This window comes from Camelina sativa, chromosome 2 (assembly GCF_030686135.1).
Source record: "Camelina sativa cultivar CO46 ecotype springtype chromosome 2, ASM3068613v1".
Taxonomy (NCBI): Eukaryota; Viridiplantae; Streptophyta; class Magnoliopsida; order Brassicales; family Brassicaceae; genus Camelina; species Camelina sativa.
This window is the reverse complement of record NC_141881.1, coordinates 3818024-3844169: the sequence shown is the minus strand read 5'-3', so window position 1 is coordinate 3844169 and position 26146 is coordinate 3818024. Positions and strand designations below refer to the sequence as shown.

Below are 26146 nucleotides of genomic sequence, written 5' to 3'. Positions count from 1 at the left end.
AGAAACACAGTAATTGTTGTGGGCAAAATTATCACCGAGAATTTTCTTTTTACATAATCATCTTCCAATAAACAACTTTGATGGTTTGATAATTTGTTTGAAAAGAGAAAAGAAAAAAATGAAATACATAGCTCATATTCTGGATCAAGAGTTTGATTGTAGGTGTTTGGAGAGATTAAGTAAGCATTCATCCACTTTAAGGGGTGTCAAACGGGCATGTCCGCACCCGAACGAGCTGACCGTGACGGTCCCGTATTTTCAGTGATCCGCTGCGGACAGGTCCGCCACAGGCGGCGGGCGAAGTATCACTGCCCATGCCCGTTCCGCCTAGCTTTGCGGACTAACGGGCATGCCCGCGGACATCTTTTCTTCAAAAAGATAATCACTTTCACACGATAAGATTCTGCAAGTTCCTCTTGAATATTGTTTTTCTCTCTTGTGCAAGCAGCCAACTTCAGTTTTAAGCTCTCTAACTCCTGCTCCAAGCTAGCTGTCCTATTAGAGCCATATCCAACAATATCTATGAGGTGAAGGGAAAAATAAGGTAGCATTCAATTGCTGAATAAGGAACTTAAATCTAATAAGGAAGTGGGATAGAAAATAAGACACCTCTGGAAATGCATCCGAGTAGCCACACCAAGAATTCTAGGTCCACCTTGTTGCATGCACAACTGTTCAATATCTTTCTGTAGTTCACTACGCTCTAGTTATAAGAAATACTAGTGGTCAGACTCAACATATATCAGGTAATCAAGATGCAGAAGTAAAATGGAGTCTCAAAAAACCATGATAGATAATATCTTCACAAAATCATAACGCACAGAGTAGCCAAGGTCAAATTAAGTGCATAACCCAAAAGAGAAAGGGAAGAATTTCTGAAAGTGTAACAAGTGATGATGTCGTCATACACCATTTGCTATAAACTAACTCAATATCAAGTTTATTAGAAGAAAACACAAGTAAATAACTAAAAGAGAAAAATAATCTTTTGCATCAATAAGGCAAATGCAGCATAATACACTTGAAGAAGGCTGCAGAGAAGCAAAAACGTAAGACTAAAACACCCATTTCTACAAGCCTAGAAACATGTCAAAGGTCTAAATAACTAGTACCACCAAGAGAAATACACAAAAAGAAACTGCAGTTGAGAAATTGAGAAAACGTACCAAGTTCAAGTTGTTTGATTCGAGCCTTTAGAATCTCATTCTCATCTAAATTAAGATCCATACTTTTGATCTGCAGAAGATCAACAACACTTTGACAAAGTAAATAACTTGCTTGGAAATTTCAAGATTTTTGAGCAGATGGAAAGCTAAGAAGATATAAAAGCAGATTCTTAACAAAACCCAAAACTCATAAAATAAAATAAAAAGCATTCACCTTGAAACAACCTTAAGATTCAAAGTGATGTTCTTCCTCGTTAAAGCCCTAATTTGTAGTAGTTGTTGTAACAACTAACAAGGGATTTAGGGAAGAGACAAATCAGAAATGAGCCCAGAAGATTGAAATTGAGAGACTAACACGATCAGCGAGAGAGAAAGTGTTTGTACCTTTTTCGTCTTCTTCGGATTTGACCCCGAATCTAGCCCGAATGTCCTCCCCTGTGCCGCACCATCGCTTGTGAACTGGCATAGAAGTGAATCAGTGATGGAACTGTGACAATTGCAGACCGCCCGCTTACCCCGTGGTCATCAGCGGTCACAATCCGCTTGACCCGCAAACCAAACGGGCCGAGTCCGCGTGACCCACCACTTTTTGGGCATCAAATTAAGAGCCCATGCCCGATCCGCTAAGCTACATAACGGGCTATGCTCGCGGGCCTAAAGCCCAATTGACACCCCTACACCTTATTGTCGCGTATGCCAAAAAAAAAATTATTATTCCAAGAGTTATTTTTTTAAAAAACCTTATTTTGGTTAACAAATGAATTTAGTTTTTGGATCTTTCACAAGATCATCAAGTAATTTTAATTGTTTATTTAACTACCACTTGGATTATATTTCCAAAAGTATTGAGATTCTCAAGTGTAAAAAAATTGCTTATTGCCTCGAAAAAAAAGAAAATTATAAATTATAGACAAAATAAATGTTGACCAACCAAAAAATAATGCGAACCTAGAAATTGTCAGGATAAAATTAGTAATAAAGAAATGTAAACCTATATAGAAATATATATAATAATGTGATAGGTTTAATCTGTGTAATTGATTAGTGAAAATGAGATGGTTGATGGTAAAAAAAATGAAGTGGCCAAAATTTAATTAGGTCATATATTTAAGAAGTTGATTGCTTGCTATTGTGCTATCATATCCTTTGTCTGCCAATCTAACCGAAAGTAGGAGAGGGTGTTCGCGATTTAATGTTGTAGTTTTGCTATTATGAGTAAACAAAATTTGGTATATATTGGTATGTAGAGAGTATATATGTACTATGTGAAGTTTGCGGCGAGTATATATGTACTTAATTCCTCTTTAGTCTAATTAAGAACATCCCAAATAAATCTCAGAAAGACAACACATAGAGAGTAAGTTCATAGACAAGGGGAGAGAAACCTAATCACCTAACTAGAAGATCATGACTTTAAAAAGCTGTCCATTAAGGAATCTCTACAACAATGAATGGAGGAGCATCTTTTCCTGATGGCATGTCATCAATGATGTCTACTGTTCCAAAACTCAATGGAACCAACTTCTTAGAATGGAAAGAGAAAGTTGAGTTCACATTAGGAGTACTAGATTTGGATTTGGCTTTTCGTGTAGATGAGCCAGGTCCACTTACATAAACTAGTACTCAGGAAGAAAATGACCTCTATAATGCTTGGGAGAGATCAAACAGACTGACTTTAATGTTCATGAGGATGACAGTTGCTAGTAACATCAAATGGATGTGAAAACTGCCTTTTTGAATGGAGACTTAGAAGAAGAAGTCTATATGCGTCAACCTGAAGGCTTCATAGCCGAAGGTCAGGAAGACATGGTCTGCAAACTAAATAAATCAATTTATGGACTGAAACAAGCTTCGAGGCAATGGTATCTAAAGTTTGATGAAACCATTATGAAATTCGGTTTCAAAGAAAACATTGTCGATCCATGCATTTACCTCAAGATCAGTGGGAGTAAGTTCATATTTTTGATTCTGTATGTTGATGATATTTTACTGGCCAGCAGTGATCTTGGTCTATTACATGAGACTAAGAGTTATCTCTCTAAGAACTTCGAAATGAAAGATATGGGTGAGGCATCCCATGCGATAGGAATTGAGATATTCTGTGATAGATCACTTGGAATTCTAGGATTGTCTCAGAAAGCATATATTGATAAAGATCTTGAGAGATTTGTCATGATGACGTGTTCTTCTAGCATCATTCCTATTCAGAAAGGGGACAAACTTGATCTTACGCAATGTCCAAGAAATGAAATGGAACGTCAAGAAATGCAAAATACCCTTATGCATCTCTGGTGGGAAGTTTGATGTATGCACAGGTTTGCACCAGACCTGATATTAGCCACACAGTTGGTATGCTGGGTAGATTTCAGAGTAACCCAGGACTCGCGCATTGGCAAGCTGCAAAGAAAGTTTTGAGATACTTAAAAGGAACAAGAGACTACATGCTCACATACAGAAAATCAACACATCCACAGATGGTTGCTTATTTTGATTCAGATTTTGCTGGGTGTAAAGATACTAGACACTGTACTCTTGGCTATGTGTATCTCCTCTCTGGGGGTGCCATCTCATGGAAAAGCCAGAAGTGAGAGTTGATATACACATCCACTATGGAGGCTGAGTATGTGGCATGTTATGAGGCTTCTATTCAAGCAGCATGGTTGCGGAATTTTGTCTCTGAGTTTGGGACCTTGAGTTTTGTTGATAAGCCTTTAACTCTTTATTGTGACAATGAAGCTGCAATCTTCTTCTCTAAGCATGATAGGATATCTAAGGGAGCCAAACACATGGAACTTAAATATCTATCACTAAAGCAAGATGTCAAAAGAGGAAAGATTGTCATTAAACACATAGGCACTAATGATATGGTTGCAGACATATTTACAAAAGGGCTACCTCCCAAGATTTTTCAAAAGCATGCTGAAAGTATGGGTCTTGCGGATGGTTCCTAATTATGTTGTTTGTTTTAATTAGCCTATTTTGACATTTATTTGAGCTCTTTTTATGACTTTTGCATCTTTTATATTCTGTTTCAATGTGCACACACATTATTTGTTGTTGGATCTATGATAACAGAATAAGTCTTGACTCAAAGACATTATATGGACCATTATGATAACTCCTACTTATGTTATGGTCTAGCTAAGAAGGTAGTCAATGTAGTAGTACTTGGAAGGGATCATGTTGCTGAATGATATGCAAACGCCATGACTCCCATTGATTACTTGATTAGTCAAGACACTTCGGATGACCAAATGAAAGAAATTAGTTATAACAGATTATGTCGGCCTTATGATTCCTAAACGAAAACATTAATGGGCTTTACTAACGACCAAGTGGGAGACTGTAAGGAATTATTTCCTTTCCTATTATGTGGTCTTATAGTTACCCGTTTTCTATGGAATATGGTATTCCGAAATATATTTGGTAACCAATTAAATTGGTAATAAAGGAGTTTTTCCTAATCAATCTCTATTTTGATGGACGGTTGAGATTAAATCTTAAGGAAACCCTAAAGAGGAATTAAGTCCTCTCTCCGCCTATAAATATATGCCTTTAGTCCATCATAAAGGCATCCCAAATAAATCTCAGAAAGACAACACATAGAGAGTAAGTTCATAGGCAAGGGGAGAGAAACCTAATCACCTAACTAGAAGATCAGGACTTCAGAAAGCTGTCCATCAAAGAATCTCTACAACAATGAATGGAGGAGATACTCTGCCAACACTCCTTTATAATTCTATCATGCGATTAATCATGTTGCTTAAAAGAAATAAAGCTATTTCTGGTAGTCATGTACGTAACTCAATCATGTCTTCTCTTTGTAAAAAACAAAGAAAAAAAAAACTCAATCATGTCTTCTTCATTTATTCTAAAATTACACGACCATTTCTGATTATGGTCAGCACATTAATCTTCAATGTATGCTTGTTGCGAAAATAAAAATTTCGAGATATCAAAAGCAATTGATTAATTATCTATGCACTGCCTCTTTTTTTAATATTGGTTCAGAAACTATTTTGTTCATTTTATAATAGTTTTCGTCCAATCAAGTTTTCAAGTCTCAGTTTTTGTTTTCTTCTAAACTTTATTTTTATTAAACAAGACTTGCATTTCATTCAAATAAATACCTCAAGGGCAAAGTTTATAAAGCCTTCATTCAGACAAAAAAAAAGATACAATAAACTTCAAAGGACATAAACTAGAAAAAGATTGATAAGTTATAGAGCACTTCCGCGATCAAATCGGAGAATTTTGGATTAGTCACGATCACTAGTGATTCATGTGACGTTGAGAAGATGTCCTTCGCCTTTTGCTTCAATTATAATATTGTACACATTGGGCGAAAAAAAATTTGTCTCCAGAAATAGGTGCTTTAAACTAGGTTTAAAAACTTATTATGTTACATACAAATTTTGGTCTACGTTTTGAAAATTTGTACTTGGCACATAACTTTTTTGTAAAAAAAAAAGATGGTGTTTTATAAAAGCTTATGAATTATTCAATTTAATTGGCCATATTGTCAAGGAAACTCCATATGAGCTCTCTTCTCTCTCCTCATCTCTGTTCGCCCTAGCCGCCATTCTCCAGCCGACGAAAGAGCTTCCGCTCTCCAGCGCCGGTGTAGTTATGGCTCACCAGCATCGGACCTTGACGACGTTTTGCTGCCTAGTCTCTCTCCCGGAAAATCCAAGTTTTTATCGTCTCTTGTTCTCTGCTAGACCGTGTATCCGGATTTTTTGTTGGCGCTACTTCCGCCGCTCTCTGTCTTCTCTGTTCGTGTATGGAGTTCGTCTTACCGGGGTCTCCGGAGCCGAGTTGTGTACCGGTCTCCTCTCCGGCGTTTGCTCAGATGAAGCGACGTCTCTCCACAGATCTGGATCTGGATCTGGCTGTCCCTCAATGTGGTTTGGGACTGCTCGTATCTCTGTTTCTACTCTCCATATTTCCTCCTTTGGTCCCGCTCCTGCCGTATCAGTCACTCCAAGGTACCAGTTTCTGTTGGTGTCCTTTGGTATGTCCTTTGCTCTTCCCCCTCTCCGCCGCTTTCGTGATGGTGTCTCGACCGTGGTAGGTCCTGTGCGGAGGCCCCTGAAGTTGTTTTCTTGGTGGGCCTGGTCCAACACTTATTGGATCTTTGTTGAAGCCTTTAGAGCTTGTTTTGACTGTGCTTGTCTTGACTGTGCCTGTCTGCTCAGTATTTGGCCGTTCGGGGTTTGTCTACGTCTGCAATGGGAGACACCGGCTTGGTTAGGAGTCGCCGGTGATAGAAGATCTTTGTGGGTTGGATACACTTCTATCCATTACCCTGAATGGACTGGATATACTTCTATCCTCCATCTTGCTTCTGCTTCTTTTTCCAGGTTTGTGGAGAAGAGCACTCAACCGCCACATTTGCTTATGTGGCGCTTCATCGGCTGCTATTGTTGTGAGCGGCCAACACCTGTTATTGAGGAGTGCTTCCCAGAGACTTCTTTCTCTGATCGTTTCTTTAGCTCGTCAGTGTGGTGTCCTGTCACCTTTGTCGCTGCAGCCCAATTGTGGATTGTTTTATCTGCCCATGTGGTAGTTTCAATCTCGTGCAACATCTCATCTCATGGGTGTGCTGTTGTCCAAGGTGTCTTCTCACGTTTCTGCTTTATTGTTATCAAGGATCAAGATCAAGGATTCAACGATTTCAATTATTGTCGATGTGTTAGGATTACTTTGTTCTATCAATCTATCTGCTTTTATTCGGTTATTGATCATGTTTTGGATCAGGGAGTTTTAGCTTTGGTTCATCCCTTTGTAACTTTCCCTCCTTTGAAGTTGATTTTAATTGGTGCACAAAAAAAAATGGCCATATTGTCACCACTGGGACGGTCATTGGTCAACCGCAGTTGCAATTCCACTTTTTTTTTAATATATATATGTATTTCTAATTAACTTTTTAATTGGTTTTTTATAGTCGAGGTTAATAGTTTATAGCCAAATCAATTTCATGAGTCATGAATCATGATAGTTGACATGCTTCCTCCGACGTTCAGTTTGCCGCATAAAGAATGAAGAAAAAATAATAAATAATAAGAAGCAAATCGCCAAATGTACAAGATTTAATATAGTTATTTACTATTTAATTGTACTTTTTTCCAACAAATTCTCAAAAATTATTAGGTCTGGATTCCATGTTCAACTAATGCAAACAATTTCTTTTTGTATAAGAAACTGAGTTTTCTCGGGGAAAAGATAAAACAAACTGAATACGCTAAACACGTATTTATAAACTAGGAAACACACCTATATGTTACAACTGATAGATAATCCGCATTGAAGTCCCATTGGCTTGTTAAAAATGTTACAACCGGAAAAAAAAAATTTGTGCACCAATAGAATTGGTTACAGACAGGAGTAGAGATTTTGTATTTAGGACGTGCATGGTCGGTCGGTCTAATCCATATATGACCATTGGCACGTTATGCTTAAGTTAGATTACAATTTACAACCCATAAAAAGATGTTATTATATATTCTTGCTCTTGTATCAGAAAGTTAACTACAATATTTGACCTACATAACCAAGAGTCGGAATTTTGTAATCATTAATTAGTTTAGAGTTTATTCCAAAATTCTCGGGTTTTAAGGAAAAATAACGTTAGAAGTATATAAACTAAAAAGAATGATATATATATATGTTTCTATAATCATCATTTTTCTAAGAATTATAAAGAGAGAAGTTATTCGTCTTAAACTCTCAAGGCTGAGAAGTCAAAGAGTGATCAGGTCCGACGGTGTGATTAGTCAACAAGTTTACCGGTAAGCATCACTTTTATTTATAGAAAACTCAATGTCACCGATCAGAAATGTGTGAGGTATTCTAGTTGACTAAGCTTAACCATTATCTTTCTTTTTATAGGAATTAAACTAATTGTAAAAAAGTTTATGATATTGAAGTCTTTAAATTAATTGTAGAAACGTTTATGATCACTATTTTTTGGGTCAATTTTTTTTTTTCAATTCACCTGGCTACATTAGGTGTTGGTGTTAATGTCAATTTGGATTCAGAATATGATTAAAATATGTTTTGCTATTTTCAAATCCAAATTACTGTAAAACATATTGTTGGAAATAACCAAAAAAAAAGAAGGTTTTGCCCTAAATTGAAATCGAAATTGAAATCAAGATTATCCTTGAATCACTTAATTTTGTTTTAGTTAAAAATCCATGAACTAATATAAAGTCTATTAAGACTTCAACATACATAGACTAATTATGATTAAACATATCAAAGAAAAGCTCAAACCTTAGTCTCTCGATTTAATATGATGGATCTTTCAACTATTAAATTGTTTATATTTTGATATGTACACACATGTTTAGGTAATACATACAATGTATCGAGTCTTAACAAAATTCAACAAAATGTCGTATAGGCATGTTTTGAGTTTATGTCATTTATTAAACAGGCATTAAATAGAAACAAAGCTTCTCATAATTTCAATCACGTGGGAAGCGGCGTTTGAATTGCGATCGGTGAGATTCATTTCCATTTTCTGATCTATTAATTCTATGAACAAGTCAAAAGTTTTTCTTATTGAAAAATGGAAAAAGAAAATTTACTAATTTAGTCCAATAAATAGTGAAATCAATATTTCATCTATTATCTATAAAAAGAATTAGTTACAAAGAATTCTTCCCTAAAAATAGTTTTTTTTTCTCTCCAAAGCTCATATATTGACTTGATCAACCAACGATTCAAAGTTTTACTAATTAGGACAAAGTCTTTGAACAAATTTCGCAAAGTGCTTTTTTTAGAAAACAATATTTAGGTACAGGTTTTGCAGTAGACTAGATTAGACAGTTTTGTTTTTCTTAATCATAATCCACATGTGTCTAACTAAACCCTTTTAACAGAAATGAAAAAAAAGTCCACATAACAATACACTTATTACCTATAAAATACTACAACAACTCGATACTGTTATATTCAGATATTTCTCATTGTTCAACAGTGCAAGTATAATGAAAATACTCCCTTTTCATTTCTGTTTGATAGTAAATGTACTAAAAATCATATTAAGTTTTAAATTTGAAAATATTATTTTGCAAACAAACCTTTTTATTATTCACTTATTTTTGATTGTGAAACAGTGTAATGAAAATACTCCCTTTTCATTTCTGTTTGATAGTTAAATTACTTTTGTTGTCTAATCATTCGGTCTCAAACAACATTTTAGGGTATAATATGAACTGACCTAACAGTTTACTATTAGTTAGGTAAATGACTTTTCCCAATATGTTGTAAATATTTTTATTTTATGATTGATTTAACTTTTGTCTTCAAATAGTTGTGGATATTATCTATCTAATAGATTTATTGATTACAATTAATTTTATGCTTGACTTTGCTCTTTGTCCGATAACACGTCAAATCTATAATGACATAGTGTGCTTGCATATAGATAGATATTTTGGTGACCTTAGATAAAAATACTGAAAGTTTTGGGTTTTTCTTTTTACTATTTTGCTGCCATAGTCTACTCATAAGCTTAGTTCTCCTGTAAATGACCACCACTGAAAAAAATAATAATAATAATAATAACGTATACCTCAAGAAAACCCGTACTTGCAAGGGGTGAAAATGATAAAATTTTAAAGAAACCAATAAAATGTCTTTAATAAACCACAGCTCTTCTTCGTTGACAAAAAAACAAAAAAACAAAAAAAACCATTGCTCATCCGGTAAGCAATTGTAAAGTAATGACATGTCTATGACTATAATATAATACAAAATAATTTGGTCGTCGTATGATATGTTTGTTAATAATGTGGAACCATGTAGGCAAGACAAATGACGTCGACACTGACGCAAAACGAACTAAAACAAATCTCCACAAATATCTTTGAACGAGAATCCGAAATCCTAAATCGATATTATTTAAGTAGAAGGATGAAAAACACAAATACAGACACACAACAATATTGTCTTATATAACACTATTATTATCATTGAAAAATACGAGAAAGATATATTTATATATTAGTAGAAAAAATTGACAATATCTGAGTCCACGTCAAAACCCTTTTTGTAGCCGAATCATCTGGTTCTCTGTAACCACATACTCGACAAAGTATCTCTCTTTCTCTTTCTTCTAAGATATCTTCTTCTTCACCTCTCTATATATGGATCATTAGATATGGTACGGAGCAATTACTCGCACACAACCACACTCTAGATAGATCAGAGGATTATTAGATACGTACCTTTTCTTATCCGATCCGGCTAAGTAACATATCCTCTTTCTTTTTACTAGGGTTTCGGGAACTCGAGATTACAAAATATATAATATCAAGAAGCAAATCATCATCCGTACGTACTTTTAACAAAAAACATAATCTACGTTATCTATCAAGATCTATAGATAGATAGAGAGAGAGAGATGTTTCGTTTTCCGGTGAGTCTTGGAGGAGGTCCACGTGACAATACGACTCAGTCGGATGAGCAGCATCATCATCGGGCGGTGGTCGATGAGGTTGACTTTTTCAGATCGGCGGAGAAGAGAGATAGGGTTACACGTGATGAACAAAACATTATCGCCGCCGACGAGACTCATAAGGTTCATGTCAAAAGGGAGATCAATTCACGTGTTGATGATAATGAAGATCGTTCTACGGATCACATCAATGTAAGTATAGTCATTGATTACTTCATTCTAATCTTAATTTTTTTTTTGTCTTGTTGCCATCCCATAATTTATTTATAATTAAGTTATGGATAACAATTTTGTTCATGAATGATAATTGTAAATGCAGATTGGACTAAATCTTCTCACTGCGAATACGGGAAGCGACGAGTCAATGGTGGATGATGGCTTGTCTGTGGATATGGAAGAGAAACGTACAAAGTGTGAGGTACACTTATTATTCAATTAGTAGTACAGCTCATTTTTTGAAATTTGAATAAGAAAAAAAATACAAATTAATAACTCGTTTAATTTTCTCTTTTTATTTAATTTTATCTTTTTATTTAATTTTCCTTTGACTTAGTTTCCGGAACACCAAAGTTTTATCGTACGAACAAAAAAGATAAATGGATTGTGAAAATCTAACTCCATTATATAACGGTAACATTTTTGTACTAAAAATCTTGACGATTTTATTACTGTTGTTGAACTATATTTTCTCATAATCCACAAGATATATATATATATTTTTTTTTAAATTTCGCTAAAAATTTTATTTTCATCTCTTAATATTTAGCTTAAACATGCCGTTTTCAAAGACTTTGACTATATCTAGTTTTATTTTTCTTGTTCGTAGTTAATTAGTAAGATAAATATTTTAGAGAAATTTACTTTTTTACTAGTCTATATAATACTACATTAAAAAAAATTGAGAAAAATATTTTTTTTTTTTTTTGTTTTTTACTTTGACGTATGATATATGATTTTGTTTGATAAAATGAAGAACGTACAACTTCGAGAAGAGCTAAAGAAGGCGAGTGAAGATAATCAAAGACTAAAGGAAATGCTAAGTCAAACAACCAACAACTTCAACTCCTTGCAGATGCAACTTGTTGCTGTCATGAGGCAACAGGAAGATCATCATCATTTGGTAATTAACACTAATTCGTCTTAGTATTTTTTTTTAATTAACATTTATAACAACTACCGATGAAACTATACTACCAAGTTTAATTAGTTAAGGTTTTAAACTCTCGTTTTTCATCAGGCTACGACTGAGAACAAAGATAACGCCAAGAATCGACATGAAGTGCCCGAAATGGTTCCAAGACAATTCATCGATTTGGGACCGCCATCTGATGAAGTATCGTCCGAGGAGAGGACTACGGTTCGGTCAGGATCTCCTCAGTCGCTTCTAGAGAAATCTAGCTCACGTCAAAATGGAAAGAGAGTGCTTGTAAGAGAAGAAAGCCCTGAAACCGAATCCAACGGCTGGAGAAACCCTAACAAAATTCCTAAACACCATGGGTCCTCCAGCAATTGTGGTGGCAATGGCAATGGCAATGGAAATGGAAATAATAATGTTATCGAGCAATCGGCCGCCGAAGCCACCATGCGTAAAGCTCGTGTCTCGGTTCGTGCTCGATCCGAAGCTCCCATGGTAAAACTAATTAATCTTCCTATATATCTAGACTACATATAAAGAGTTAATTAAAGACTAGTCTCTACAATTCTTTTGAAGGTTAATCAACCTCAATGGCATTTTTTACAGTTAAGCGATGGGTGTCAATGGAGAAAATACGGACAGAAAATGGCAAAAGGAAACCCTTGCCCTCGAGCTTATTACCGTTGCACAATGGTCAATGGATGTCCCGTTCGCAAGCAAGTACGTTATCTAACTAACCATATTCAAAAACCTAATATGTTTTAGGGGTTCAAATCAAGAGTACAAATATGTTGATTTAATGTCTTTCTAACTAAGTAATGATAAACACTACAGGTGCAACGATGCGCGGAAGACAGAACCATTCTCATAACAACCTACGAAGGAAACCATAACCATCCGTTACCCCCAGCGGCTATGAGCATGGCCTCGACCACAACAGCAGCCGCAAGCATGCTCCTCTCAGGCTCCACCATGTCAAGCCAAGACGGTTTAATGAACCCAACAAATCTACTGGCTCGGACCATCTTACCGTGTTCCTCAAGTATGGCCACTATCTCAGCCTCTGCACCGTTCCCAACCATAACATTAGACCTCACGGACTCATCCAACGGTAACAACCTAACCAATAACCCGTTGATGCAATTCTCTCAACGGTCTGGTTTCGCGGAGTCGAACCAATCGGTCTTGCCTCATATGATGGGCCAGGCTTTGTATTACAACCAACAGTCTAAGTTCTCGGGATTACATATGCCCTCTCAGCCGCTAAACGCTGGTGAGAACGTTAGCGCAGCTACTGCCGCCATTGCTTCCAATCCCAACTTTGCAGCTGCTTTGGCTGCAGCCATAACGTCTATTATCAACAGTTCGAATAATCAGCAAAATGGGAACAACAGTAACAGTAATGTTACCACGAGCAACGTTGACACTAGGCAATAGCATTTTATTTTATATGTTTTAGTTAGAACCTTTTTATCGGTCGATTTTTTTTTTTTCTTTTTACATTTTTTTTTAGTTACGGCTTTTTTGGTTTTCTTTTTCTTTTTTTTTTTGGTTTTCTATCCCGAACAACAACAAGAGTATTGAGAGAAATTTTTCGTTTTCTCGTTTCCTTTTGTATGGTCGACCATTATGTTCAGGGATATAAATTGCTTAAATTTTTCTGAAAGCAATCAATTCTCTTATGATGTCAACATATAGTTTAAGAGACATGCATGATTGTATTGGATTTTGGGAAGGTGAAGAATGAGCCCATACCCAAATAGAAACATAGTTGAGAAACTAGGATATATAAAATTTCATTTTTTTTTAATAATTGTAAAATGTATTCAACCAAAAAAAACTTTTTTTTACATGCATTATTTTTTGAAAATTTGGACTTGATTTGTAAAGAGACAAGAAAGGGATCTAATAATAGACTGATCCTTGTACCAAACCAAATGCGAAGCGCGTCATCATTTGTCAAGTTTTATTATAAATTAGTAAGATATACTACACTCTAACATCTCTTGTGTGCTTCCACTAGTTTTGTAGGCGGTTAGAGTGAAAGTAAGGAAACTTAAAGGGGATTGGATGAGCAAATATGAAAAGCTGAAACGTGAAGGAAACGTGTTTGTGTGTGTATGGGTCCCAAACGCAGCGTCAACAACGTGAAGACGTTTGCTTGTGCTACAAATCAAAGCAACCTTATGTTTTCCATTTGCAGCAAACACCAATCAAACAAACTATCTATTATTTGTTTTTGCAAGAATTTCGTTTAATTTTTACCATTTTCTTGTTAAAAGTCTCCACAGATTCGTGTGAATATTACATTCTTTTTTTTGGAATCATTTGTAAGGTATGGACTAATTAACTACTGGTCACTGGTGAACATAGGAATGGTATAATTAGGGTGACAAAGTTGATTTATAGACGTTACTGTCTAAAAATGGGGATATTGCTAAGCTGGAATCAATCATGGGTTCAACGTGACGCGTACCTAATGCGAAACAAACCCGATTCAAAATTTCAGATAATAAATAAATATACAGTAGTAGCATAGAGCCATAAACAGATAACATGTCAGTTCTTTAGTTTTCTTACTGTCAATGTCTATTTAAAAACTATTAAAATTTAAATGACAGTGCAAATTTTCATTGTTTATGTCATAGTTCAAAACTATACTTAATTTCATAAGATGGTATTCTTACTCTTTCAGTTTTATATATATCCTTTTTAAAATTTCCAACATTTTTGTTAGTAATATTTAAATATATTGTCCCTTTTAGTTTCTAGATTTTTTAAAAAAATTTAAGTACCAATTACAGAAACTATCTTTCTTTTTATTAAAAAAAATATAGAATACTTTATATACAAAGATATACTAACTAATTAATGGATGTTTTAATTGAGTAAAAGAAATTAATACATATAAGGTTCTTTTTTCTGAAAAGAGACATATTAGGCTCTTGACTCTTCCTTGCACACTTCAAATAGAATGAGTTTGATGTTGAAAACAAACTTAAACAAGATATCCATAAGTCATAATAACTCATAACTATGTACTTATTGAAAAGACAACTTTTTACTCACTAGATGTAATGTATCCCAGATATTATGCAAAATATTTATTAACTTACTACATGAATTCAAGAGAACAATTGGGGTCAATCTGAAAATAAGTTATATACTACAAGGGTCGACAGATTAAAGTTTTTTTTAAAAAAGTATTGAACTTTTGTCCTTAAAAACATACAAAACGGATTTTGCTGATCTGTCCGGGTCCATGCATAAGCAAGCAAGGTTACATAAACGTGACGCTTGCTTATGAATCTAACTCACATTTTAAAACTTTTAATTTAATACCTTCATATACTTCAAAAGTTTTCCATTCGCAAGCAACAACTAAATTTATTATCAATTAATTAATTGACATTGACAGTAAAAAGGTTGAACTTTATTATTGCTTTCTCTAGTGTTTTTTCTTGAGAGTTTCTCTCTTTTAAGTCATTTACGTATAAATATAAACCCCTTCACCATTCTTCTTCGTCTTGTTAACTTAAAAGCTTTTTAAGAATCTCTCTCTACTCACATTTTCTCTGTGAGTGTTCTTTCTTTTACTTCTTTGCTATTTTCCTTTCCAGTTTTCTTTTTCCTCTAAAATTTATAGGAACTTCAGTTTCTGTTTGTTGCTATGTTTTTTAGAAGTTCCATTGTATTTTAGCAAAGCAAAATTGGTGAATCTTCTTCAGTTGTTACTTTTTTTGTTTCCTCTGTTCTTTACTTGACCTTTGGAGTTTTTTTTTTCTAGGTTTTATCTTAGATTCTTCACTTTAAGAACTATATGAAGATTTGATTGGAAGTATTATTCTATGATTGAATCTGAGTTTGTTTGATTCTGTTGTGGGGCTTATATCTGACTTTTTCTTGTACCAATACTTTTTTCATTTTTTATTGGCTTGAAATTTTGAGGGATACCTTATAAATATATTTTTTCAGTTTAGCTTGTCTATAATAGTCTTCACTTTTTATAGATATATAAGTTTGTTTAATCCTTATGATCTACATATTATTCGACTTAACGTTTCTTGATCTTGTATATGCTGTTTCGTCTTTCATCTCTATAGCAGTTACAACTAGGAATTTATGTGGCTGTTCTCCAACTTGATGTGAGATTTGTTTTTGATGACAGGTAACAATGGGAACTAGGTTCCAATCCTTCTTGCTTGTGTTTTTGCTTTCATGTTTAATCCTTATATCTACTGCATCGTGTGAGCGAAAGGGTGATGGAACGATTAGAATTGGATTGAAGAAGAGGAAACTAGACCGAAGCAACAGGCTGGCTTCTCAGCTTTTTTTGAAAAACCGAGGAGGGTCTTGGTTTCCCAAAGACCATTTTCGCCTGAACGATGCAAATGCGGATATGGTTCCGCTGAAAAACTATTTGGATGCTCAATACTATGGTGACATAACCATTGGTACTCCACCTCAGAAGTTCACTGTAATCTTTGATACCGGTAGCTCCAATCTTTGGATACCATCTACTAAATGTTACTTATCGGTACGTGTTAGTGGTTGATTTTGTTCTTGAGAATGCATACTAATTGCGAAAATGCTTTTGTAATCTCTGTTTTAATGTTTTTTTTTCAGGTTGCTTGTTATTTTCACTCGAAGTACAAGGCTAGTCAGTCATCAACCTACAGAAAGAACGGTGTGTTCTCTCTGTTCATCTTGTTATGCATCGATACTTTGATGTGTTTCTTGATAAATTTTTGAAGAAAGGCATAGGTTTAATTAGCACCCATCTTCTGATCATTGAAAATACAGGAAAACCAGCATCAATCCGCTATGGAACAGGTGCTATTGCTGGTTACTTTAGCTATGATGATGTTAAAGTTGGTGATCTTGTTGTCAAGGAGCAGGTAAAACCAGATTTATCAGCTTACATGTCTTGTGTATATTCTTACGAGTTTACTGTTTCTTCGTATTCATATCTTACTGCTACATCTATAATCACCACAGGAATTCATAGAGGCTACTAGTGAGCCTGGTATTACATTCTTGTTAGCAAAGTTTGATGGTATCCTCGGTTTGGGTTTCAAAGAGATTGCTGTAGGAAACTCAACTCCGGTTTGGTATGAAAACACTCTCTTTCTTTTTTTCAGTTGTGCACTATGAATTATAAATGATGAGATTATATGATGTGTATAGGTATAACATGGTAGAAAAAGGTTTGGTTAAGGAACCAATTTTTTCGTTCTGGCTTAACCGTAACCCGAAAGATCCAGAAGGTGGTGAGATTGTTTTTGGTGGACTTGACCCAAAGCACTTCAAAGGAGAGCATACTTATGTTCCAGTGACACATAAAGGTTACTGGCAATTCGACATGGGTGATCTCCAAATTGCTGGCAAACCAACCGGTTAGTAACGTCTGAGATGTTCCAGTTTCAACATGAATGAGCCCTTTAGATATATTTTGTCATCTAACTATCTAAGTTTCTATGTTATTCAGGATACTGTGCTAAAGGTTGTTCTGCTATTGCTGATTCTGGAACTTCTCTGCTCACCGGTCCATCGGTGAGAAAGATTTCACTTGTGTTAGATTGTCCACTGTTTATTACCTGAAACATATGCTGAATAGTTCAGCGTTTTTCTTTGTTTAGACTGTCATCACGATGATCAATCATGCGATTGGAGCACAAGGAATCGTAAGCCGTGAATGCAAGGCCGTGGTGGATCAATACGGAAAGACCATGTTGAATTCTCTTCTAGCTCAGGTTGAAATCACTGTTCATTACACATTCACACTTACCTATAAATTAGCAGTACAATCTTGAAGTTTACATCATTTGACATGCAGGAGGATCCGAAGAAAGTATGCTCACAAATTGGAGTCTGCGCTTTTGACGGTACAGACAGTGTGAGGTTAGTACTTAGTACTGACATAATACAGGCAGAAAGATATGTCAGACATCAAACTTAAAAAACTGCTTCATGTTTGTTTGCAGTATGGGGATTCAGTCCGTTGTAGATGATGGAGCTTCAGGTCTTCTAAACCAAGCAATGTGCAGTGCCTGCCAAATGGCAGCCGTGTGGATGGAGAGCGAATTGACTCAGAATAAAACACAAGAACGCATACTCGCTTATGCTGCTGAGGTGAGTAGTTTTGAGAGTGTATTGAAGCCTTGTTTTGGACATAAATATGTTTAAAGCTCTAATCTCTCTGTATATTTTGTTTTAGCTCTGTGACCATATACCAACCCAGAACCAACAATCAGCAGTGGACTGTGAGAAGGTTTCGTCTATGCCTATAGTCTCATTCACAATTGGTGGCAGAACCTTTGATCTCTCCCCTCAAGATGTAACTACTCTCATCAGTTTCTCCTTATATTTCAGCTTACCAATATCATCATCATAAGTCTTATGCATCTTCTTTTTTTTTATCAATCAGTATATATTCAAGATTGGGGAAGGAGTTGAGACTCAGTGCACTAGCGGTTTCACAGCCATGGATATACCTCCACCTCGTGGACCTCTCTGGTAACTATCATCTACAAATCTATTCTACACTAACCAAAAACACTCAAATTGCTTTACTTAAAACTTTGTGCAAACTTGCAGGATCTTGGGTGATATCTTCATGGGACCATATCACACTGTGTTCGATTACGGGAAAGCAAGAGTTGGATTTGCCAAAGCTGCTTAAACAAAATCTCTTCTTTAATACCCTTTTTTTATATGATGTTTGTGAATGTGTTTTTAGACAAAATCTGAAAATGGTTGTAATAATTTAAACATATTGCTATCCTAGAATGTTATCATCATAATACAGATTCTTATTTGGTTTCAGCTGTCTGATTTGCTTTAACTTACAGAGTACAAAGAGATTATAATGATTCCAAGGATTGAGCCTAATCACTTGGCCTTTGCCAAAGCCAGTGTTGTCACTGACCTCGCTCGCAGGGTCAAGAAAATGGCCCTGAATAAAAAAAGAAGAAGAGTGTTGAGATTAAGGAGAAGCTTCAGTTGAGTAACAACAACAAGAATGGAAACATTGTGGGGTAAGCTGCAGCAAATGGATCATTGTCTTACCAAAAGAATGCGACGACGCTGTGCAAGATGACCCGGAAGTGAAGTGGCACATACTTGTAGTTTATCCATCCAACCACCGGGAAAAACTGTGATTGACAATCATAGAATCAATCATTCAAAAAATTCTGGTTGTGGATCAAACTCTCATAAACAAGGACATGAACTAAACTGATATCTCTCACTTACCGTCCATGCAGTAAGCTGGACAGTCGGGTAAGTCTTCTTGATCCTTTCTCTAACAAGGTTCCAGGGAGTTCCTGATACACTCAACATTGCAGAACTGTTATCAAGAGCTCTTAATACCATCCACAACTTTTAAGGGTTTCACAAACGGAAGAACTTACTTTCGATGACTACTCCATAATAGATCATGAAAAGCAAATGGTTCAGTGGTGACAATGTCAGTTGTTCCACAATTACCTACCAAAAAACATTTTACATTCAAACAGACCAATTTAGCATAAACCAATCTTTAACATGCAAATCATCTAAAGGTATTGGATAATTCTACCTTCTTTGCCACAGTCTTGGTGTCTTTCTTCCCTTTAAAAACCTTATCTAGATATGTATGAAAGAAATGCCCCGCTGGTCCGAGAAAACCACCCGCAAATATCTGTTAAAGAAAGCAATACAACTCAAACGGTAAACAGTTTACCAAAAACTCATCTTCAAACTATGGTTTCTACAAGAGAAAAAGATTCAAGCTTTACCACTTTGAGAAGAACCCTTCTGAGCTGAATCTTCTGTATGCCAGAGAGTTTCTGAGATACAACATCACTAACACCAGACAACACTCCAGCAGTAATTGCCTAACAAATTGACTCCAGACTCATTAGAATCATTCACATAAATTTCCAGCTAATCATAAAATAAAAAGTCAACGAGCTATTTAAAAATCACAATGATACTCTTCTCTCACACAATCGGATTATTAAAACTGGGTTAGGTTAAAAACACAAACTTTCAATTAAAAAAACAACATCATCATCACTCAATCGATGAGAGACTAAACTCATCTCAAAGAGACGAAACTACATCAGTTGCTTCCCAATTAATCAAATTGAAATCAAAATGAACAAGAGACAAAAGAAAAGCTCGAACCTTTGTTCTTAAAGGATGTTGTTGAAGCTGTGACAAGTAACGTTGCAGAGTCGTCTTCTTCGGTGAAGATCCCATTTTTTGGATTTTTCTTTATGATTGATTAGTGTGTTTCTGTGTTTGTGTTGTGTCTAAAATCAATTTGAACCAAAATCTCATCTACAAAACAAAAACCAAACCGGTTTAATCTCAAATAAACAAACCAAAATAAACCGATACATACCGGCTCGGTTTAATCTCAAATAAATAAACCAAACTAAACCAAACTACAAAACAGGTTCGTCGTCAATTTGGATCCAAAGCCCGTTAAGCCGATTATTTTTTGGGCGGGCCGAATGTTGGCTCAGGAGCAGCGAAACCCGACTCCAACATATACTTTAGATATGGTCAATGATGGGGCAGTTTTGTTGTCACTATCGCAGTATTGTTGTGATCTAAACGTGTGAAAGAACTTGCAAAACGATAAGATTTTTTCTCTTGTTTTCACACAAAGCCCCCGAGGTAGTTAGTATCAACTAATTAAAACTAAAAATATGATTCCAATCTTCTTCAGAAAGCAACAGCATCTTGTGTAAATTCTAATTACTAAACTGAAAGTTTTAACTCATACAAAAGGAAAAAGAAAACTACATTTGGCCTAGTCGAGTTTTAACCCTTCTCCCCTATTTTTACATCTCTCATGTTCAAGTAGCCTGGACAAGGCCCTGACATCGTTCCGGAGTCTCCTAATTATTCTCTGTAGATCCCCTTCAAATGCCCCGATTGTACCTCTCTCGACCTGTTAACATCAACCAATCAAAAGTACGTTTATTAAGTGCAGGTGAAAGCTCAACTAACAGTAGAGATTCGAGTGTGTGAACTTACTCGGACACACAATTTGTCGACCCATTTCATACGAGTTTCCCAAGGGATGGTAAGAGCTTCTAGGCTATGTAATTTCTGCGTCAAATCTATCACATCCCTACGGAGACCATTGACATCAGGATACCCTCGAAACTGGAATACACTAGTGCACATTCCAAAAAAAAAAAAAAATTATCATTATTATATTTATACATTTTAAATTCACTTTTTTCTTTTAAGCACCAAACAAAGACCAACTGTAGTATCCTTATCCCAACAAAAACTTATGTTCGTTTCTTACTCTTTTAGACCACGAGTGAACGCAGAGGACATAGTTCCGAGCTCCATCGTTAGCGATGAGAAAGCATTCTTCACTTGTGATCATAACAAATCAAACATTCATCAAAATCATAACGCAACAAGTGTTCCACATGATCATGATGGCAAATCAACTTACCGACAACTTCTCACCGGAAAACTGAGCAGAGGAGGATATGGAATTGGCGTTTGAAAACGTCTTTCTTGCTTCATCTGATTCTTCAACCTATTAATAAGATTAGTTAGAACATGATTGTAACTGGATGCTATCTCTGTTTCAGACTTTCACAAAAAAACAAATGGCTTACTAGAACTTTCGACGAGCTGGGGCTTGATTCCTTGGGCAAAGAACTGTCCATTCGGAGATCTGCAGAGAAGCTTAATGAATTAGGTGGAGCAACAGGGCTAAGCACTCTTCTACGACAACTGCCGTGCATTCCAGATTGCAAGTCGTCATTGTACTCAAACTGAGAGGCAAAGGACGAACCAGCTGATGCTTCCATTCCGCTGTCATTAGTTGAAGATGATTCAGTGAGAAACGGCGGTGCAAATTCTTGCTCATAGAGGTTTTCCTTTGGCTACATATTACCCGAACGAGAAAGAAGGTAAAAATCAGGCATTTTAATCTGTCTATATAAGAGAGCAGAACAAAAGAAAACAACAGGATAATTTACCTTGGTAGTAGGAGGATTTGGTGCACCAATTGTTCTCGTCCTTTTTTCACATATAGGTTTAGTAAACGTACTGGGAAAAACTGGATAAAAAGCTTCAGGCAAAGAAATGGCACTGGTACATATAGGTTTAGTAAACGTACTGGGAAAAACTGGATAAAAAGCTTTAGGCAAATAAATGGCACTGGTACTTTCCTTGGCAGGAGGTAGACCAGTAGTAGATTCTTCCGCCATGGCTTCAACAACTTCCTTAGCAAGAATTTGGCTATACAAAAGAGCAGCTTGTGAAGAGTACTTAGCCTCAATATTTCCACCGTTGGTCCATCCATATTGCTTGAAGAACCCCTGAGCGCGGTTGTTGCCACCAAGCATCATAGTCTTGAGCTGCTCACGGTTCCATGAGTGTATAATTGTTGACCTAACGTAAAGGTACCATCTTGAGAATGTTTTTTGGCAATTAAGACATTAAGACAAAGCACCAGTTTGAAAATATAAAATCGCAAATTCTTAAATAATGCTGAGATCTTAGCACAAAATCGCATTTGATCAACCACACTCGAGTACAATGATATAACTAAGACGCTACACTTTTAGATTTAAACCTATCATGTTCTCCCAAACCGCTCAAACTGTAGTAATAAGCCGAAGATTCGTATTAAAATTTGTATTCCCAGGAAAGTCCGAAGTTTACTTGACAAAGCTGATATGAACACCGAGACTTCGATGAGCAGATGAACAATCCATGCAGAGAAAAATCCCGTATTTAATCGATGCCCATGTCGGATTCCTCGCATTACAATCGAAGCAGGCCTATAAATCCAAGAGACGGAAAACCAAAAATCCTCAGAAATTAAGAAAAACAAATCTCAGACAACAAATTGTAACGTAAGACGAGTTCAGCGGCCTTAGAGATTTGTTCTCGAACCTTGTTCTCGGGTTTTGCTTTAAGTTGTCGGAAAATATTAGTTTTATCGGTTAGACTGTGAGAAGCCATCTGATAACAAACGTAGCTTATCAAAGGAGTAGTAGAAAGGAGATGAGAAGCAGAAGAAATTGAAATTGGGGTTAAAGGTGAAGAATTCGCAGGAAAGACGGGAGAAGAAGAGAGAAACTAGAGACGTAGATAAAAATTGTTTTAGACTTTTAGTTGGAAGCCAACGAGACTTAGGGGAATTATTGGTTTAGGATTTAGAAAGAATTTTAATGACTTTAAAAGTTATGTAAAATATGTTGTTATTCAATCAAGACTTTTTAAAACTCTTTAAAAATTTGGTGTTATTGGTTGTGGATTTGTAAAAAGTTATCTAAAATCTTGATAAATATAGTGTTATTGGATTAAGAGTCTTATAAAATCATTAAAAGTTTTATGTTATTCAATTAAAACTAAAGAATCTTGGATTGTTAATGAATTCAAATTTTGTGTTATTGGTTTATGATTTTATATCATTTCCTTCATAACAAAAGTCATGAAAACTCTTTCATCAAATAGAAAGATTTTGAAAGATTTTATGAAAGATTTTACAAGATTAGGAAACACAAATCAGCAAGATTTAAAATAACTTCCTAAACAATCTCTTATAGAATCCTTCATTTTTACTCTTTCTAAATCCTAAACCAATACCTCCCCCTTAGAAAGTAAAAATGAAGGATTCTATAAGAGATTGTTTAGGAAGTTATTTTAAATCTTGCTGATTTGTGTTTCCTAATCTTGTAAAATCTTTCATAAAATCTTTCAAAATCTTTCTATTTGATAAAAGTTTTCATGACTTTTGTTATGAAGGAAATGATATAAAATCATAAATCAATAACACAAAATTTGAATTCATTAACAATCCAAGATTCTTTAGTTTTAATTGAATAACATAAAACTTTTAATGACTTTATAAGAATCTTAATCCAATAACACTATATTTATCAAGATTTTAGATAACTTTTTACAAATCCACAACCAATAACACCAAATTTTTAAAGAGTTTTAAAAAGTCTTGATTGAATAACAACATATTTTACATAACTTTTAAAGTCATTAAAATTCTTTCGAAATCCTAAACCAATAACCCCCCTAAATTTCTATGATTTTAAAAATCAGCAAGATTTTTAAAAACACAAAGTCATTAAAACTCTTTCTAAATCCTAAACCAATACCTCCCCCTTAGCATTGTTTTAGACTTTTAGTTGCAACATGGCCATGAATGCTTTGTTAGTTTTTACATAGTTTTTAGATTATAACTTTTTTTTTGGCTTTTTATTACTTTTTGTTATTAAATTTTGTACTTTTTGAAAATTAACAACTTTTTAAAGGCTAATTAAAATTATCCTTTTCTAATGGTAAAATTTTTAATTGGAGTTCCTATTTATCAAAAAAAATTATTTTCAAAATAAACATATTTTAAATAAAAACTAATTAGTTTAAAGGTTTACACATTTTATATTTTGTAAAATTGATAGATTATCACATTTCATAAATATTTAAACATACAAAACATAAAAACATATTAGAAACAAAATTACAAATCATAAATGGGAATCCCAATATATATTAAATTTAAAAATATACAAGTGTTAAAAATGTTTTAAGTTTGAATCCCAATATATATTATAAAGGGTATTGTCATTTTCAACATTTACTTTTATTTGACTTTTAATTGATTATTAACTTTTATTTTATAATATTTATAGTTACTGCTACATTTTCTTTTAGTAGTAACATAAATAATGCAATTATTCATTCAGTATCAAAATTTGCTAATATTCAACCAAATGATATTGTAAATTAATTACAATTCTATTATTTTTTTCCAAATTAATAATTAGTTCTATATTGTTTTATAACAAATATTAATTATGTGCGTATGCACGGGACAAATACTAGTAATAAATAAACTACAATTTTCTGTATAACGTTTTGTATGTAAACAATTTTCCTTCTCTCATCTGAACTAATTTTTTGTTGACAAAAAAATAAAAATAAAATAATAAATAAATAAACTACAAAAAATAGCGTAAATTTCCACCAAAAAAAATCTTCCTTTTTCCGTCCCAAAAAATTGTTGAATCCCTTGTTCTCAGCGAAATTGAATAAATAGAACATGGACGCTACCTAATCGCATTCTGGACGGTTTTGAGAATCACTCGTGATAGAAGGAAATGTAACCTAGTTGGCAATTCAGAACGTATGACTATGATATCTTATATAATATGAGAAGGTTTTTTTAACTCTTACTCACATTATGACATTTGACATTCTCTTTTAGTGACACCTGTCATCCTTTATTTCTATTTTTTTCAAAAATTTTATATCATTTTCAATTCCAAAATAATCATACTTCTCTTATCCAATTGGTACAATTAACATATATTTTTAATCCACTTTTATATCTTAAGTTCTTTTGTCAAACAAAATCAAATTGTTTTATAATAAAATCTCATATTATATATTTGATACAAAATTTACTATTCTATAATATTTACTAATAAATAACTGATAATTGATACATTTGTTTTACACATTTTCTTATATTTTATTTAATTTGACTTTCATCCTTTAAAGTGAAAAAATACACACTATTTTATAATAAACGAAAATATCTTAAGAAAAACTATATCTTGGATGAGAAATGAAATAGTTTAAATACATGATTATGATTATGCTTTTATGTAATTTTATAAACCTTAACTATTACACATTTTATAATCATATAATGTTTTCTTTCATTAATTGAGTAGGCAATAAAGTTAGTCACTTCCACTTAAATCCTATTAAATTTAGATAAAATATTTGTAACTGTCAATAAAATATTTTGAACCTAAGAGTAACATCTATATAGCCATAGGTAGACATTTACTTAAATACTTGGACTCAAATTTACTCTCAAATTCTAGATTTGTTCTAACGTATCATCATCGCTACAAGAGGAAAACAGATCGTCAAGTTTCTTGATATGATGGTACTCTTCTCCAATCCTCGATGATCAAACAGAGGTTTGATGTCTAGCAAGGGGTCCTAATAATTATTCAAAATATGTTTACTCTTTCTCTCCATAATCAAGATATATGTCATGTGTTCTGTGTTTCACAGATGAGAAGAAGAGTGAAAAACATGGCCAAGTCTCTTCCAACTTTTATAGTTACGTATACACATTTTATTTTTGGTAGAATAGTTACATAGATGCATTGACAAGTTATATTTTGTGAAATAATCTTGTCCCATTAAACAATATGTTTTCCTCACTAAAATCTACTCCATCCAATACTTATTATTCCATTTTCTAGAGAGAAAAAAATGTTGCACAAAAAAAAAAATCTAGGTTTTCTATATTTTTTTAATAAGTAATTAATGACAAATTGTAAACTTCAAAAAAGAAACTGAATATTATCG

The 26146-nt window shown here is 34.3% G+C and overlaps 4 protein-coding genes across 13 annotated transcripts; 2 read left to right on the top strand and 2 right to left on the bottom strand.

Annotated features, from left to right (window-relative positions):
- Window positions 1-10109: 10109 nt before the first annotated feature.
- On the top strand, window positions 10110-13440 carry LOC104717018 (WRKY transcription factor 42). Of its 3 annotated transcripts, none has more exons than XM_087480146.1 (7): window positions 10110-10272; window positions 10456-10827; window positions 10955-11053; window positions 11609-11755; window positions 11873-12265; window positions 12377-12490; window positions 12605-13440. In XM_087480146.1, exons 2-7 carry the CDS (start codon window positions 10582-10584, stop codon window positions 13205-13207), a joined length of 1602 nt encoding a protein of 533 aa, XP_087336272.1. In that variant the 5' UTR covers window positions 10110-10272; window positions 10456-10581; the 3' UTR covers window positions 13208-13440. The 3 variants fall into 3 exon arrangements, with proteins under 3 accessions (XP_087336272.1, XP_087336269.1, XP_087336275.1); XM_087480143.1 differs by having other exon boundaries at window positions 10110-10341; XM_087480149.1 differs by lacking the exons at window positions 10110-10272; window positions 10456-10827; window positions 10955-11053 and adding an exon at window positions 11205-11265.
- A 1580-nt stretch (window positions 13441-15020) lies between these two features.
- Window positions 15021-18595, top strand: LOC104716987 (aspartic proteinase A3). Of its 6 annotated transcripts, none has more exons than XM_087480167.1 (13): window positions 15021-15195; window positions 15939-16307; window positions 16397-16457; window positions 16574-16668; window positions 16769-16881; window positions 16958-17166; window positions 17259-17323; window positions 17410-17523; window positions 17607-17671; window positions 17755-17902; window positions 17988-18107; window positions 18198-18286; window positions 18368-18595. In XM_087480167.1, the coding sequence occupies exons 2-13, from the start codon at window positions 15945-15947 to the stop codon at window positions 18450-18452; spliced, it is 1527 nt and encodes a 508-aa protein (XP_087336293.1). In that variant the 5' UTR covers window positions 15021-15195; window positions 15939-15944; the 3' UTR covers window positions 18453-18595. The 6 variants fall into 6 exon arrangements, with proteins under 6 accessions (XP_087336293.1, XP_087336309.1, XP_010432791.1 ...); XM_087480183.1 differs by having other exon boundaries at window positions 15023-15195; window positions 17619-17671; XM_010434489.3 differs by having other exon boundaries at window positions 15023-15347.
- LOC104737287 (peroxisomal membrane protein PMP22) lies at window positions 18449-20135 on the bottom strand. The gene is made up of 7 exons (XM_010434515.3): window positions 19940-20135; window positions 19549-19647; window positions 19350-19451; window positions 19183-19258; window positions 19025-19095; window positions 18839-18924; window positions 18449-18725 (listed from the first exon to the last, which is right to left on the bottom strand). Exons 1-7 carry the CDS (start codon window positions 20012-20014, stop codon window positions 18662-18664), a joined length of 573 nt encoding a protein of 190 aa, XP_010432817.1. The 5' UTR covers window positions 20015-20135; the 3' UTR covers window positions 18449-18661.
- Window positions 20136-20394: 259 nt separating this feature from the next.
- On the bottom strand, window positions 20395-23387 carry LOC109126302 (putative ADP-ribosylation factor GTPase-activating protein AGD8). Of its 3 annotated transcripts, XM_087480066.1 has the most exons (9): window positions 22694-23062; window positions 22460-22578; window positions 21772-22186; window positions 21585-21675; window positions 21406-21464; window positions 21237-21323; window positions 21081-21148; window positions 20801-20942; window positions 20395-20714 (listed from the first exon to the last, which is right to left on the bottom strand). In XM_087480066.1, exons 1-9 carry the CDS (start codon window positions 22760-22762, stop codon window positions 20574-20576), a joined length of 1191 nt encoding a protein of 396 aa, XP_087336192.1. In that variant the 5' UTR covers window positions 22763-23062; the 3' UTR covers window positions 20395-20573. The 3 variants fall into 3 exon arrangements, 2 of the variants coding, with proteins under 2 accessions (XP_087336192.1, XP_019085282.2); XR_015577361.1 differs by having other exon boundaries at window positions 21081-21153; window positions 21406-21675; window positions 22694-22906; XM_019229737.2 differs by having other exon boundaries at window positions 21406-21675; window positions 22694-23387.
- Between the last annotated feature and the right edge of the window lie 2759 nt (window positions 23388-26146).

Bases quoted from the DNA above. Each gene is read 5' to 3' on its own strand.
- LOC104716987 (XM_087480167.1), top strand. From the start codon at position 15,945: ATGGGAACTAGGTTCCAATCCTTCTTGCTTGTGTTTTTGCTTTCATGT. The intron at 16,458-16,573 runs GTGTGTTCTCTC...TTGAAAATACAG, and splicing joins ATCAACCTACAGAAAGAACG to GAAAACCAGCATCAATCCGC. The intron at 17,524-17,606 runs GTTGAAATCACT...TTTGACATGCAG, and splicing joins TGAATTCTCTTCTAGCTCAG to GAGGATCCGAAGAAAGTATG.
- LOC104717018 (XM_087480146.1), top strand. From the start codon at position 10,582: ATGTTTCGTTTTCCGGTGAGTCTTGGAGGAGGTCCACGTGACAATACG. The intron at 11,756-11,872 runs GTAATTAACACT...GTTTTTCATCAG, and splicing joins AGGAAGATCATCATCATTTG to GCTACGACTGAGAACAAAGA. The intron at 12,491-12,604 runs GTACGTTATCTA...TAAACACTACAG, and splicing joins GATGTCCCGTTCGCAAGCAA to GTGCAACGATGCGCGGAAGA.
- LOC109126302 (XM_019229737.2), bottom strand. From the start codon at position 22,762: ATGGCTTCTCACAGTCTAACCGATAAAACTAATATTTTCCGACAACTT. The intron at 21,149-21,236 runs GTAAGTTGATTT...TCACAAGTGAAG, and splicing joins TTTCCGGTGAGAAGTTGTCG to AATGCTTTCTCATCGCTAAC. The intron at 20,715-20,800 runs GTAAGTTCACAC...TGATGTTAACAG, and splicing joins TCGACAAATTGTGTGTCCGA to GTCGAGAGAGGTACAATCGG.
- LOC104737287 (XM_010434515.3), bottom strand. From the start codon at position 20,014: ATGGGATCTTCACCGAAGAAGACGACTCTGCAACGTTACTTGTCACAG. The intron at 19,259-19,349 runs GTAGAATTATCC...GTTTTTTGGTAG, and splicing joins CCAAGACTGTGGCAAAGAAG to GTAATTGTGGAACAACTGAC. The intron at 18,726-18,838 runs GTAAGACAATGA...TTTTTTATTCAG, and splicing joins AGCGTCGTCGCATTCTTTTG to GGCCATTTTCTTGACCCTGC.